The sequence below is a fragment of the Plutella xylostella genome, chromosome 11, assembly GCF_932276165.1.
Source record: "Plutella xylostella chromosome 11, ilPluXylo3.1, whole genome shotgun sequence".
Taxonomy (NCBI): Eukaryota; Metazoa; Arthropoda; class Insecta; order Lepidoptera; family Plutellidae; genus Plutella; species Plutella xylostella.
The window spans coordinates 4,452,658-4,469,411 of NC_063991.1; the positions used below are offsets into that span (position 1 = coordinate 4,452,658).

At 40.6% G+C, this 16,754-nt stretch overlaps 1 protein-coding gene across 1 annotated transcript; it reads left to right on the forward strand.

The window, feature by feature from the left end:
* Nucleotides 1-5,881: 5,881 nt before the first annotated feature.
* LOC125489197 lies at nt 5,882-14,425 on the forward strand. Its single transcript, XM_048624220.1, has 3 exons — nt 5,882-6,750; nt 9,474-9,598; nt 14,331-14,425. The coding sequence occupies exons 1-3, from the start codon at nt 6,025-6,027 to the stop codon at nt 14,341-14,343; spliced, it is 864 nt and encodes a 287-aa protein (XP_048480177.1). The 5' UTR covers nt 5,882-6,024; the 3' UTR covers nt 14,344-14,425.
* The last annotated feature ends 2,329 nt before the right edge of the window (nt 14,426-16,754 follow it).

A 16,754-nucleotide genomic window follows, 5' to 3' on the forward strand; every position in this document is an offset into this window, starting at 1 on the left:
TTTGTAATGTGAAAATCAAGCCTTTTCATTTGATACCTATACACGGCAAAGTTGAATTATTATTTTTTCGATCATCACGTTATGTCCTCTAGAGGGCGCTATGTACATTTTAATGGAACGTCACATAGCCTATAACCATCGCGCCATCAATACGCTTCTAACAATACCTCATACATCAAAATCTATCAAGCCGTTTAGGCTACAGGAGGGAACAAAGAAACAGACAAACATACATACATACAATCAAAAAACATTACCCTCCTCCTTCGGCAGTCGGGTAAAAAGGAGTAAGACAGGGGGTCATTCTGAACTTTTGCTCTACGAGTTTTGGAAATTAACAAAAAAAAACCTTTTTCATAGAAACTTTGTTGGACACTTTTTACCATGGAAAACGAATATTTTTTTTCGCGAATTTGCAAATCTCGTAGAACAAAAGTTGTTCAGAATGAGCCCTTGAGTCATCCCCTTTTGGCTTAGTATAGCCCTTTTGCGACACTATGTATTTACTTTGCTTTGTCGTCGGGGTTCAGTTCGCTGGAGGATGCCCGAAACTTATTATCTACACTTTAATACTTGTAGTTTCTACAAGTAAATACCACATTTTGTTTGAGAAAGCTAATCGGGTTCCGAGTATAGAGTAAAGTGGCACCCCTATTAATTTCTACTCTTTCCTGGTGCCTACCAGTGTAAGTAAGAATTATACTTACTTACCCTAAAATCACCCAAAATGTACTTGAACATAATTGTCAATAAAGTTGGCGAGTAAAAGTTTATCGACCCACTGTGCAAACTTACATGAGGGTGGATTTCAACAAGTCCTAAAAAATCTTCATTTCCGTGGACTTTTTTATCTTTAGGTTTTTTATATTGACAAAGCGCTTTTATTTAAGTTTTTGTTAATGTTAGTGTTCTTACTTAATGGCTAGCAGATAAGTTAAAAACTTAACGAGATACAGATGATCAAAAATTTCGTGCCACGGCGATGACACATGCGTTCACGGCAATGAAATAAGCGTCCACGGCAATGAAAAAAACATCCACGGCAATGAAACTAACGTCCACGGCAATGAAAGAACTGTGCTATGGATATGAAGGAATCAATCCACTGCAATAAAAAAAATCTGTGAGGGAAATGCAAACTTAGACAGATTATGTATGGTAGAAATATTTGGATAGATATTGGAACGAAAGAAAGAACGACAGTATGTATAAAATAATAAAGAATGTAGTATGGACTTCTTTAAGTAGTATTATGGGGTTCGTATTGCGACTTATAAAAAGATTTTTTTAATTTCACATTAATATCGTTCACAACATATAATTAACCTTACCTATTATAACATCTATATTTTCATAAAGTATAGAATAAAATAGAATAGAATATTGCTTTATTGAACACCACATAAATCAGACATACAAAAAAAACATACTTATAGACTAGAACGAATGTACAATAGGCGGCCTTATTGCTGAGGTATAATATTATACATGTTGCCAGTGATGACCTACGGTGCCGAGACGTGGTCTTTAGGCCTCTTAAATAGGCTCGGAGTCACCCAGCGAGCTATGGAAAGGGCTATGCTCAGCGTATCCGTAGAAGAACCAAAGTAACCGACATGGCCTATCGAGTCAGTAATCTGAAATGGCAGTGGGCCGGACACATTGCTCGAACGGCTGATGGTCGGTGGAGCAGAAGAATCCTCGAGTGGAGACCACGTACCGGTAAGCGCAGCGTTGGGCGGCCCCCCGCGAGATGGACGGACGGTATAGTCAAGTCCGCGGGGAAGCACTGGATGCGGGCTGCCTCCAATCGGACAAGGTGGAAATCAAGTTCTATATATATTTCTCGTCTACAAAAACACATACTAAGTAGCGATATAGAAGCCCATATAAAAGATCTCGGGGAGGAAGCCATATGTGTAGAACAACTTAAGCAGCGTACCGAGACTTCTTTTAACTCCTTCAAAGTGGTAATACCGACTGCTAAATTGAATGTCTTCTTAGATAAGAACTTCTGGCCTTTACACTTGGTGTACAGAAAGTACGTCGAAAGTAATGCCTACCGCGCCACCAGTAAACCGTAATGGATGTACGAACTAAGATCGAAATCGTTACGTTTAACTGCAAGAACATAAAGCGATCAGTCCATCATGTTCGAGAGCTGTGCCGCGCCGCGGACATCGTGCTGCTGCAGGAGACATGGCTGCTGCAGCATGACCTCGGGTTCACTGACCTGATTGATCCTGACTTCAGTACCTTCGCGAAGTCTTCAGTGGACACCTCAGCAGGAATACTCCGTGGTCGGCCGTACGGTGGCTTAGCGATCATGTGGCGTAAGTCTAAGTGTGCTAATGTGCGTGTGATAGATTGTGTGAGTGACCGATTGGCGGCCATTCAAATTGAGTTTGATGGCCGGCAATATCTAGTGTTAAATGTCTACATGCCGTGTGACAAAGATGAAAATGTGCCAGAGTTCACCGATACACTATCGAACATGAGTGCCGTGGTGGAGGAGTGTGACGCCGAGGCGGTCTACATGATGGGAGACTACAACGCCCACCCTGGCACCCGCTTCAGTGAGGAGCTCCTGGCATTCTGTCGTGAGCAATTGTGGAATTGCACTGACATCGACATGCTCGGGGCAGACTCGGGCACGTTCACCTTCATCAGCGAGGCCAATGGCGCCCGGCGCTGGCTGGACCACTGCGTGACCAGCTGCGCCGCGCGGGCCACGGTTCGCCGCGTGCGCGTCCACCACGACGTCACCACCTCGGACCATTTCCCAATGTTTGTTCAGTGTAATATAGGTACAGGTTGTAATAAAGTGTATAAAAATAAGTCTAAAATATCTCATGGCATCAGATGGGGTACCCGAGATCAGGATCAAATTGATAAATATGGGAAATATTGTAAAGATAAATTAAGTCAATTGTATAATGCAACTAGTCAAACATGTGATATTACTGCTAAGTGTATTAATAATTTGTATATTAATTTTATTGATATTTTACAGTCTGCTTCTATCCTTAGTTCTAATATAACCAAGGCTGGTGCACGAAAACGAAAATGCCAGGTAACCGGCTGGAACTACCACGTTCAACATCATCATGAGCGGGCTAGAATTTGTTTTAAGATGTGGATAAATTTTGGTAAACCCAATACGGGTAAAATTTATGATGAAATGCACGCTAGCCGGAAAATATTTAAGAGTAAATTACGCTGGTGCCAAAATAACGAAGAGATAATTAAAATGAACATACTAGCACTACAGAAACGAAACAAAGACTTTAATAAGTTTTGGAAGGGTACTAAAGCTCTAAGCTACAAACGAGGGTTGCCAGTATCTGTAGAGAATGAAAGTAATGAAGCGGCCATTGCGGACATTTTCACAAACCATTTCAAAGTCGCTCCTCTCAAGGTACAGTGTGTGCCCGATGCGGGGGTAGCCCCGTCGCCCGCGCCCGCCCCCGCCCCTGCCCCGCAGCCCCCAGCGGCCGAGCTGCGTGTGACGGCGGCGAGCGTGGCTCGCGCGGTGCGCTGCATGACCCGGGGAAAGTCCCCCGGGCATGACTCTCTCAGCATCGAGCATATTCTGTACGCTAGTGATGAGGTATATAAAATATTGGCTTTAATATTTAATTATTGCTTAGAGCTTCAGTACCTACCGGATCTTATGATGAGGACGGTGGTGGTTCCAGTCATCAAAAATAAAACAGGAGATCTCTCGAGTGTGTCAAACTATAGACCTATTTCCTTGGGTACCGTCGCTGGCAAGGTGCTTGAACGGCTTCTGCAGCCCGAGTTGGTGAGGAATGTTAAGATCAGTGACGCGCAGTTTGGTTTTCGTCCCGGTCTCTCAACAGACTCTGCGATACTGAGTCTTAAGCACGCAGTCAATTACTACAAACATAGAGAAACTTCGGTCTATGCATGTTTTTTAGACCTAAGTCGTGCTTTTGACTTGGTAAACTATAACCTGCTCTGGTCGAAGATGTTAAAGTCTAAGGTTCCTTCTGACCTAGTGGGTCTGTTGAGACACTGGTATGAGAACCAAACTAACTCTGTACGATGGGGCGACGCACACTCTAGTGAATATAGACTAGAGTGTGGCGTTCGTCAGGGAGGGCTGACCTCTCCGGACCTCTTCAACCTTTATGTAAATGACCTGATCGAGGAGTTGAGGAGCACCGGCATCGGGTGTCACGTAGGGAATGTATGCTTCAACAACTTGAGCTACGCAGATGATATGGTGCTCCTCAGCCCCTCGGTCGGCGGATTAAGAAAGCTAATTGCTGTGTGTGAGAGATTCGCTAATAGTAGTGGTTTAAAATATAACGCCAAGAAATGTGAAGTAATGGTATTTAGAGTGGGGAGAGGTCCGGAGAGGATACCCCCGGTCTACATGTATGGCTCATCGATTCGGGTTGTAGATAAGTTCAAGTACTTGGGTCATGTGCTGACGGAGACCCTGAGTGACGACGCCGACATGGAGCGCGAGCGGCGGGCCCTGGCGGTGCGGTGCAACATGCTCGCACGCAGGTTTGCCAAGTGCTCTAAGGATGTAAAAATTGTGCTCTTCAAGGCCTTTTGTCAAACGTTTTATACCTGCCAACTATGGATTAATTACACAAGGAGAGCATACAGCACCCTTAGAGTACAATACAATGACGCACTACGCATATTGCTGAGACAACCGCGCTACTGCAGTGCGAAGGCCATGTTCGCCGACGCCGGGGTCCCCGACTACTTCGCCGTGCTGCGGCTCCGGGCGGCGTCGTTCTGGGACCGAGTCCGGAGCTCCAGCAATGAGCTGATAGCAGCTGTCGGCGACGATATTTATGGAAATGGGTTCATTAAGCACTGGCTTTTCATGCACCAGTCGGGGAATAAGAAGTAGGCGAATGCATTTAACATTTTTATAATTTTAATTGTAATTTGTCCATAGTTTTATTGCCCCTATACAGCACTTTATTATATTTTTGTGTTTTTATGTTTATTCAGTTTTAAATATTGTACTTTTATTGTATTTACATATGGGTTTATTTTGTGATTTTAATTTTAATGTAACAAATGATGACCTGAAATAAATGATTATTTATTTATTTATTTATTTATTGGGGGAGGCCTATGTTCAGCAGTGGACGTCCTATGGCTGAGATGATGATGATGATGATGATGATAATATTATACAGTATACGAACAGTAAATTTTATGTAAAGTTCATAAAATATTATTATGATATGACATGATCTGTGCTGAATTACAAATCACCGAACAAACCACCAAAACCTAAAGAAAGGTGCAGTTAGGTGCACATGTTCGTCAACAGCGAAGTGGGGCGCAGCATGTGCACTTAACCGCTCCTCCTCACTTTTCTCGTCATCGCACCTATCTTAAGGTTTTGGTGCTAGGGGTTTGGATGGTGTTGTGTAATTTTACACAGATTACGTGATATGATATAATATTTTATGAGCTCTTTGCTAAATAAAAGTATATTTTAATTGATATAATAATATGAAATGTATTTTATCATCATCAGCCTATAATCATCCACTGCTGGACATAGGTCTCTCCCAAGGAGCGCCACAACACTCGGTCTTCGGCCTTCCTAATCCAGCTACTACCACCGGCTACCTACCTAAGCTTGCACATTTTGACAGTAGCCTTAGTCCTGTGACGGATAACCTCTTGTCTGATACGATCCATTAGAGAAACCCCAAGCGTAGCTCTCTCCATATCACGCTGAGTGACTTTAAATTGGTGGACCAGTCCCACTGTCAGTGTCTACGTCTCTGCACCATACGTCATTACTGGCAGGGTGCACTGGTTGTCTTCAGGCTCTGACGAATGGCCGAGGAGCATATAAATGTGACAATATGCCATGTACCATGATAGCATAAGAATTGCGACTGGCCTGCGAGCCAGTAATAAACGAGTTACCAAGTTAACCGGTCGTATCATTGCTCCGTCTATTACACTGGCGAACGAGTGTGTGATTACCCGCGTTATAAAATATTAACAGTTATGTCTTTTTTGGGAAATATTTCGGTTTTCGACCATAAATCCGGCGAGTGGTCGATATTTAAAGGTCGATTAACGCAGTTTTTCAAAATAAATGACGTAAAAGTTACAAATAAAAGTGCAGTGTTGATAACGCACCTATCGGATGAAACCTACAGGTTATTACGTAACCTAGTTTATCCAAAGGACATAGACGGTTTGAGTTATGACGACCTAGTTGAAGTACTCGATGCTCATTTTAAACCCAAGCAGTGCTCATTCGCGGATAAGGCCAAGTTCTACGGGGCCACAAGGAACCCAGGTGAATCCCTCGGAGAATGGGCGGCACGTCTCAGGGGCCTAGCGAGCTTCTGTAACTTCGGTACCGCCCTGGAGTCAACGCTTCTGGATCGCTTCGTTCTCGGACTGGGAATGGGGCCAGAACGTGATAGGCTCTTCGAGCAAGATTCATCGGACTTGACGTTCGCAAAAGCGCTGGAGATCGCGGAACGGGCCGAGTGTGCTAGAGAGGCAAAGGCGTTGGTGACCAATGGAGCCGGCGTGGTGATCCAGCAGGAGCCGGTATACCGCGTGGCGAGCGAGCGCGGGGGCGCGCCCCGCCGCCCGTCGCCGCGCGCCGCCCCTGCAGCCGCCGCCCCCGGGGACCAGCGCGACCAACATGTCTCTCGATGTTCTGTGTGTGGGTTGAAAAACCATAGTGAACTAAAGTGCCGATTTAAGTCATTTAAGGGTCTGCAATAGGGAATCGAGGGTTGGCATTGTCATAGAATTATGTAGTAAATGATGCTCTACAGCCTTGAAAAAAATCACACAGGTAGTTGAAGAGTCTAGCTAGGTGCTGAATCATTCGAATTTAAGTAAATGATTATGGATAACTGTAAATTAATTTCAGAATATCAAGAAAAACCAGTCAATCACACTCCCGTATTGTAACAACTGTGTCGTAATTATAAAGAATTTTCATATGATTTTTATCATATTATAAAGTTAAAGGCTTGGACTAGGCGCTAAATACCTTGTTTTTTAATAAATACACACTTATTTTGTGTAAATTAATCCCAAACTTGAGCAATTTTTTTCCCTCAAATCTTCATACAAATATCTATGGCGGCTTTCTGTGTTATAAAATCATAAACACAAGTGACGTTTGACTCAGTTGGCCGCTGGCCTCCAAAGAAGGGTCACGTCGGTTTAGGCAGCACTGACAGCTCGCGATCTTATCGTGTACAGATACAAAATCACTGCACATTGGTTGTCATTGCACTTTTTCAACTTTTATGACACCAACATAATTTGATTTGAAATTGAGGAAGCATAATTCTTCCAGTATATTCAATACATTAAATTAAATTAGATAGTGTGCAATATTCTCGTGATATTACAGTCTCGTAAAGGTCTGATGAGGAGCAGGAATATAGCGAATGGATCTAAGTGATGACAATACGCACGAACATTAGGTTAGGGATCAAAAATACAGTCTCTTGGTGCTGGTCGAGGTATGGTCTCGTGAGGATCTGATGAGGGCAGTAACACGGTGGTGGCTCAATTTTATTTCAAAGATGTTAATAGCTAAAAGCATCGAGTTTGGGCTATTAAGTATGTTTTTCAGAGAGAGAGAAAGAGATTTTGTTTTTCCTCTGGATGTGTTAGGTTTACTGGGTTTACTAAGTTCATTCTGTTAATGGCATCAAGTTGTTATGTGTTCATAAGTAATAATTATTTATTAACAAAATGCTGTTGATTCTCCACGAAAATATAAAAATAAAAATAAAATAAATAAAAATAAATTCGTAACGTAAAATTGTCAATGACGGAATTTCTTCTATAGACAGTAGCCACAAAAAAAACAAACGATAGATGGCGTGATTTGAAGATAAAGATACATTTTTTCGACACATAGACAGCAACAACAAAAAAAATACAGATTTAAAGAAAAGAAACACACAAAACAACAAAGAAAAAAAAAGGATACACATCAAAATAACTGGAAAAAATATAAGCCCCAATTTACTTGTGTGGGACAGGGAGTACCATAATATTTTTTTTGGGGTACTCCCCATCTATGCGAAATATAAGCTTGATATCTTTACCCGTTTCTGAGAAAAAGGGCGGTGACAGACAGTCAGTCAGACAGACGGACAACAAACATATCCTATAACGGTTGCTTTTTTTCTTTTGACGTTCGAAACCCTAAAATTAAGTAAAAATATTATGCTGCCAAAAAATGTACTTACAAACAGGTATTGAAAAAGCGGTATATAAACAAATTATACCAGCAGAGGGTTCACCATTTAGCTGAATGTTACTTAGAAAACGGCCTTGAGTGGCGGTCAAGTTGGTCCCCGCCTGCGATACTTTCCATTAACATTGGGACTCGTTTTCATGTTTTTAGCGTACAGTCAGGTTTTTAGTTTTTTATAATTGTATTTTTTTATTTGTAACTTTTTAGTTGTTTTTATTTTATGAAATTTTACGTCGGTAGGTACATAGTTCATGATCATTTTTTATTTCAATAATTTTGGTGTTTTTATTTAAATACCTTCAATATGCATATTTTTGTAATGTGAAAATCAAGTCCTTTCATTTGATACCTTACACGGCAAAGTTGAATTATTATTTTTTCGATCATCACGTTATGTCCTCAAGAGGGCGCTATGTACATTTTAATGGAACGTCACATAGCCTATAGCCATCGCGCCATCAATACGCTTCTAACAATACCTCATACATCAAAATCTATCAAGCCGTTTAGGCTACAGGAGGGAACAAAGAAACAGACAAACATTCATATATACATACATACAATCAAAAAACATTACCCTCCTCCTTCGGCAGTCGGGTAAAAAGGAGTAAGACAGGGGGTCATTCTGAATTTTTGCTCTACGAGTTTTGGAAATTAACAAAAAAAAACCTTTTTCATAGAAACTTTGTTGGACATGTGACTTTTTACCATGGAAAACGAATTTTTCTTTTCGCGAATTTGCAAATCTCGTAGAACAAAAGTTGTTCAGAATTACCCCTTGAGTCATCCCCTTTTGGCTTAGTATAGCCCTTTTGCGACACTATGTATTTACTTTGCTTTGTCGTCGGGGTTCAGTTGGCTGGAGGATGCCCGAAACTTATTATCTACACTTTAATACTTTTAGTTACCTTTCTACAAGTAAATACCACATTTGTTTGAGAAAGCTAATCGGGTTCCGAGTATAGAGTAAAGTGGCACCCCTATTAATTTCTACTCTTTCCTGGTGCCTACCAGTGTAAGTAAGAATTATACTTACTTACCCTAAAATCACCCAAAATGTACTTGAACATAATTGTCAATAAAGTTGGCGAGTAAAAGTTTATCGACCCACTGTGCAAACTTACATGTGTGCGTGTCACTGCGTGTGCTGTGTGAAGAGCATTGAAAACCCAAAATTGGCGCGGCACGTCACCCTGTACGGGCCCTTAAGTGCCAAAAATGTGGAGTGAAAGGTCACTTGCGTAAAATGTGCAAATTACGGGTAAATAACATAGAAACGGAGGAGAATGATTCTACCTGTGAGGACTGTAAGGAATGCAGCTTGTTTAACATGAGGTATGAGAATTATGAACCTATAACTTTACCTGTTAAAATAAATAATGAACAATATTGCATGGAAATAGATTCTGGTTCTGGTATTTCGGTCATGTCACATAGTTTTTACAGTGAAAACTTGAGGGAAATAACTTAAACCCATGCTCAATTAGAATGTGTTTTTACAATGGTCACAAACTTACCCCACTTGGATATTTTTGTCAAACTGTTACGTATAATAATATGTCAAAACCAATAAAATTCTATGTCATTGAAAATGGAGGCCCCCCGCTTTTAGGTAGGGATTTTATGGCAAAATTTGGTGTAAGTTTAATATCAATTAATAACAATAACATCATTGTAAACCAGTCTGATAATGAAATTCATAATTTTATGACCGCATATCCTGGCTTGTGGAGCGACGGCTTAGGAAAATTTAGCCAATTTCAAATTAAGCTACGGTTAAAAGAAAATTCAGAACCAAAATTTTTCAAAGCTCGTTCTGTGCCATTTGCACTTAAAGATAAAGTCGACCAAGAATTAGAACGGTTAACCGACCTAGGTATATTAGTACCTACGAACTATTCCGACTACGCCACTCCTATTGTTCCGGTATTAAAAGATAACGGTAAGGTACGAATCGCCGGGGATTACTCGCTGACACTAAATAAAGATATGTATATCGACAAATACCCGATGCCGCGCATAGAGGAGGTGTTTGCCAAAGTAGGTGGGGGAGAAAGCTATACTAAAATTGATCTTAGCAATGCCTATAATCAATTTGAAATAGAAGAGGACTCTCAATCTCTTACCACCATAAATACGCCTCGCGGACTCTTTAAATATACACGGTTAGTGTACGGACTGGCGAATGCCCCCGCTATCTTTCAGCGAACAATGGAAACATTGCTGGCCGGAGTAGAGGGAGTCAGCTGTTGGCTCGATGACGTATGCGTAACGGGACCGACTAGGGAAATACATTTACAGAGGTTACGACAGGTATTAGAAAGGCTAAACAATGCTGGGTTAAAATTACAAAAAGATAAGTGTGAATTTTTTAAACCCAGCGTCACATACCTCCCCAACTAACACCGTAGCGTTAAAAAAACTCTCATATAACTTGTATAATGGTTCCATTCGAAAATTAAAGTGTTAAGACATAGCTGTATAAGAGTGTAGGAGAGTGCTCTAACTCACTTATAACCACGAAAGAGGCCCACGATTTTGAGAGTAAAGGCTTTAGAATGCCTGTAAAACGGTGTCATTGAAGTGTTTAAGTTATAGAAAGCCTGTAGTACGGTGTCATTGAAGTGCTAAAGTTACTATAGAAGAGCGTTTAATCACTCTCAGCTAGAACTTTTACCGGTATAGTTGTAGTTGTAGAATGTTTATTTGACTCCCTGACTCTTATTTGTTTGATAAAAAAGGGTTAAGTGAGTATGTTACCGTTTTTCGAATACACTTTTACCATACAAGTTGTATGTCTTTGAAAATAATAGTGTCAACAGCAATCAAACGCGATAGTATTAGAGTGACAGTATTGATCATTACTAAATAACAGTAAATATAATATATTACCTTGACTTAACATGTTTTATGAATTGAAAATAATATGCCATTGTAATTTTACTGTAATGTATACCATATTTCCCACCTCAATTTTAATGCGCTCCGAATTTATTAAGGATTTCAAATGAAACATAAGTAAATATAAAATAGACGACTCAATTTTGTATTTTTTTGTTTCCTTGCTGTATGTTCATTAGTTTCATAAATCGATTGGCATGACTGGAATGACAAAATTCACATAAATAAGTAAGTATTTTAAAGCAAAATATTGTTTATCCCAGCAATTTATAGGTTAGGTCGCCAATGCAAATGGCGAACTTAAAGTTTAAGACAAATAGACTCATCTAAGTCATCTATTACACTTTTTGAAATAGAACACCCTTAGCCAAGGGTATTATGCAGTCTTAGTTGATCCGCACAGTCTTGCTTAACACCGTTACTTTTACAGTCTACTTGCCTAACGCAATAAGCGTAAGTTACGTTAACCTTAAAGATTGAAACTGCATTGTTGAGTTTTCCAACACTGTATGAATCTTGTCTTACTGCACTCTTGACAAAATCTCTTTTATAACCAATTCCTGCAGCCTAAATTCAATATGACACCTAAAGATTTATATGAGTATTAAAGGAAACCACTTAACAACCATAAGTGTTACCAGGTGTCAGTGAGCACTCTTGTATAGCTTTAGGTTCTAGAAACAGTTTAAACCTATAACATCTTAATTATAATTGCTTTGACTAATACCATTTTAACACTTAAACCTGCTGTTAACACTAATTTCATTTGTTAACTCATCTTTATCGCTTTATGTTAGAACTGAGATAATTATAACACAGTTATACAGGTTAAAGTTATAAAAATAGCTGTAACTGAGGGTAAAATGTTTGTTGGGTCGGTTACGTTATCGATAAAAATGGAATCAGAACGTGCCCTAAAAAAGTTGCAGCCATTATGGAGTCCCCAGCGCCTAAATCTGTAACGGAAGTAAAACGCTTCCTAGGTATAATAAATTACTATCGTAATTTTATACCTGGAGCGTCAACGATATTGAGTCCGTTGCAAAATTTATTGCGTAAAGACGCGCCGTGGACTTGGTCTGACCGCGAGGAGCAAGCGTTCCAGCGCATTAAGCGGGAGCTAGCTTCAGACAGAGTGCTGACTCACTTCGACCCGGAGGCGCGGCTAACGCTGTGCGTAGACGCGAGTCCCACGGGCCTCGGCGCCTACCTCGCGCAGGGGGAGGAAGGCCACGAGCGCCCGCTCGCTTTCGCTTCCAGGTCACTGTCAGCAAGTGAACGTAATTACAGTCAGATTAACAAGGAAGCTGCTGCCATTATATTCGGTGTGAAACATTTCCACCAATATTTATATGGTCGAGAAATCCCTTTTATTTTGAAAACAGACCACAGGCCACTCTTAGCTATATTTGGCAAGAAAAACGGTGTCCCGGTAATGACGGCGTCACGACTCCAGCGTTACGCAATATTTTTGAGTGCGTATAATTACGACATTCAGTATATAGCCGGCGATAGGAATTCCGTCGCCGACTACTTTTCTAGATTGCCCGTGAGTGACAGTTTTGTTGAGCCAGAAGAATGTGCAGGAAGATCATTAATAAACTTTATTGTTAATGAGACATTGCCTATATCTTTTTATGATATAAAAAAAGCCACAGCTTCTGATGCAACTCTGAAAACAGTTATAAAATATTTATTAATTGGATGGCCAAAAAAAGTAAAATGTAAAAATATTTTACCATATTTCAACTGCAAAAATGATTTAGAAATTGATAACGGTTGTCTAATGCGAGGTCACAGAATAATTATCCCGCAAGTTTATAGAACTCGGATGATCCACGAGCTGCATAAAGGTCATTTAGGCGTGGTTAAAACCAAGAGCTTAGCGCGTACAAAGATGTGGTGGCCCGGCATAGACGGCGACATACAGCGCAGTGTGCTGGCCTGCAGCACGTGCAGCGCGCTGCGCCCCGCGCCCCGCGCCGCGCCGCCCGCGCCCTGGCCGCGCGACCCCGCGCCTTGGACCCGTCTGCACATCGACTACATGCAGTTCGCTCAGAGATTCTACCTCATTGTTGTAGACAGCCATAGTAAATGGGTTGAATGTTTATACATGTGTAATTTGTCCACGAAGTCTCTAATTCAGAGATTAAAATTACTATTTTATACGTTCGGGATTCCCCATGTCATCGTATCAGATAACGATCCTAAAATATCCAATGAGGAGTTTACCTACTTTTGTTTATCGAACGGGATCAAGCATATAACTTCCCCCATCTATCACCCATGCAGTAACGGCCAGGCTGAGAACTCGGTAAAGACGTGTAAAAAAATGTTAAAATGCATATTTGAAACAAATATGAATGCTTCAGTTGAGCAAGTGAATGAGAAGTTGTCCAGCTACCTGTTTGAATTTCGCAACAGCGTGCACTGTTCCACCGGTGAGTCACCGGCCAAACTGATGTTCGGCCGCGAGTTACGCGGGAAACTCGACCTTATTATGCCACCTCAGAAACAAACAATAGTTCCGAACGTAGATAAGGCCGACTGTAGACAATTTGATATTGGACAAAAGGTATTAGCGCGATATTTTGTATCAGGTAAGCCTAACTGGACATTAGGAAAAATTATTAATAAATTAGGTAGTAGAATGTATGTGGTAGAAATTAATGATATCGAATGCAGGAGGCATGCTGATCAGTTAAGACTTTACCATGAACCGATAGCAAGCTCAGAATCCTTGGTACCTTCCGCCACCGCTTCACAAGTTCAGCCTCGTAACGTCACATCATTATCACCAGCATCAGTGAATCGTGAAATGGACTTAGAGACATCGGGACCTCCAACAGCTCAGCCTAATTTAGATAATGAGCCATCAGTTGATGAATTTCACGAATGTGACTCGGAGGTTGTTGCTGGTCCTAGTTTAGAGTCGCCCGCGACGCCTGCGGGGGCGCCGGTAGCGGTGCGGGGAGAGGACGCGCGGCCGCCGCACTCGCAGCTGACGACAGCTGTCACTGACAATGTAACTGCGGAAAGTCAGAGTGCGGCCACTGCTGCACCTCATGGCCCCTATAATTTAAGGCCTAGAAATAAAGTTATTACCTATAAGTAAATTAAGTATTATTGGTTTATTGTTTACGTGTATATTTTATATTGTTGTCAGGTTCGAAGACTAATAAGGGAGGAGTGCCATGTACCATGATAGCATAAGAATTGCGACTGGCCTGCGAGCCAGTAATAAACGAGTTACCAAGTTAACCGGTCGTATCATTGCTCCGTCTATTACACAATAATTCCCGAATGCAGCCCAACCCAGTTGAATGCGCTTTTCAGCCTCCTTGTCGAAATTGCTTCTGCCTAGCCGAATAGTCTGCTTGAGGTAGACATAATTATATACTAACGATCACCGGCTCCCGTTTGATGTGCACATTCTACATGACTTTCGCTTGCCCAAGTTCATACCGAGGCCTACACTTTGGCAAGCAGCATTTAGGCCACTTAGCATCCAGCTGAGTTCCTGCGGAGATGTATATTCTATGCTATTCTATTATCTGCTGGGGCTGTAAATACCTGGCTCTCTCGAATGGAATCTTTGTGCATATACCCAAGGTCTAAACTGCCTTTTTAATCTTGGACCATTTCCGACCGCGCTAATCCACTGCGGGTTCACATATGTAGATGTGCTTAATCTAGATATGCAGATTTCCTCACGATGTTTTCCTTCACCGTAAGAGCGATCGTATACATTGTACTTAAATTCAAAGAACTCATTGGTACATGTCAGCGCCGGGATTTGCACCCGCATCACTGGCATGAGAAGCGGGCGCTTGAGCTAAAACAGATCTTATTTAAACAAAACGTTAATTATAATACTTATTTTGTGATTGTTATAAATGATAAATTATGCATTTAGTTTTGATACATCGCGATACGCGCCCGTTTTATCGAACTGCAAAAAGAGGTAATTTGACAAGTCCTGTAGGTAATTTGCCTGGATCGGTATTACTTGTATTACAAAAGATGGTAAATATATTTATATTTGCCTAATCATACATACCATGGCGATGAAAACATATGTCACGGAAATGAATAACCTGGCCACGGAAATGAATAACCTGGCCACGGAAATTAATAACCAGGCCACGGCAATGAATACACATTATTTTACAAGACATGGCGATGAATTTTTTTTCATTGCCGTGACTTTTTTTTCATTGCCATAGCAAATTTTGGCCATGGAAACCATGGAAATGAAAGCATGGCGATGAAAATCAAGCCATTAAATATAAATAACAAAAAAAGTATTAACTATTCGAAGAAACAAACACTTTATAAAATGAATATTTTTAAAATGCTTTCTTTTGAATGCTTACTCAAGAAGACAAACATAATTTTATAGAAGTTATATCTATCCACGGCGATGAAAGAAAAAATGTCCAGTGACCAAAAACAAATATGACTTTCACTATAGCGCGAAAACGTGGGCACCTGTGTACCTCTTTCCACGTCGAGTAGTTAGACAACACTTGTAAAAAACGATTAGTGCACCAAGGGGGGGACCCAAGTTCATAGATAAAAGAATATCCTTGATCATGTTTAGGTCACGGCGATGAAATGTAGTTCTGGGACACATGTATTTTCACTTACCGTTCGTTATATTCTATATTTATTTGAATAAATGTATTTCGAGACAATACTTTAACTATTAATTTATCAAATGAAACTAAGTTTAAATCTAAACACTCAATATTTTTTCATCAATGAAGAATAATACAAACCGAGATGACCTGGGGACAAACACGGCAATGAAAGATTTGGAGGTTTAATATTTTTTTGTAAAGTATCCATTAATCCTATTGATAAAATATTTAGTGCTTCATATAGATTACTATTCCACATAACCGGAAAAAAATATTAGAAGATTAGAACTTTGGTTTTTAGTACCGATTTCATTGATGCCACGCAAATTTTGGCCGCGGGAAATTCACCCATGTGTGCGTGTCACTGCGTGTGCTGTGTGAAGAGCATTGAAAACGCAAAATTGGCGCGGCACGTCACCCTGTACGGGCCCTTAACGATTAAGGGCCTGTACAGGTGACGTTCCCCGCCAAATTTTAAGGTAAGGTAAGTATAATTTTCAAATATCAGGAAAGAGTAGAAATTAATAGGGGTGCCACTTTTCTCCGTACTCGGAACCCGATTAGCTTTCTAAACAAATGTGGTATTTACTTACTTGTAGAAAGGTAACTACAGGTATTAAAGTGTAGATACTAATAGGGTATACTAAGCCGAAAGGGGATGACTCAAGGGGTCATTCTGAACAACTTTTGTTCTACGAGTTTTGCAAATTCACGAAAAAAATATTCGTTTTCAATGGTAAAAAGTCACGTGTCATCAAAGTTTCTATGAAAAAGGTTTTTTTTTGTTAATTTTTAAAACTCGTAGAACAAAAGTTCAGAATGGCCCCCAGTCCCACTTGATTTTACCCGACTGCCGAAGGAGGAGGGTAATATTTTTCAATTGTATGTATGTATGGTTGTAAGCTTGTAAGTATTTTTTTTGGTAGCAGAGTAATAATTTTTCTTAT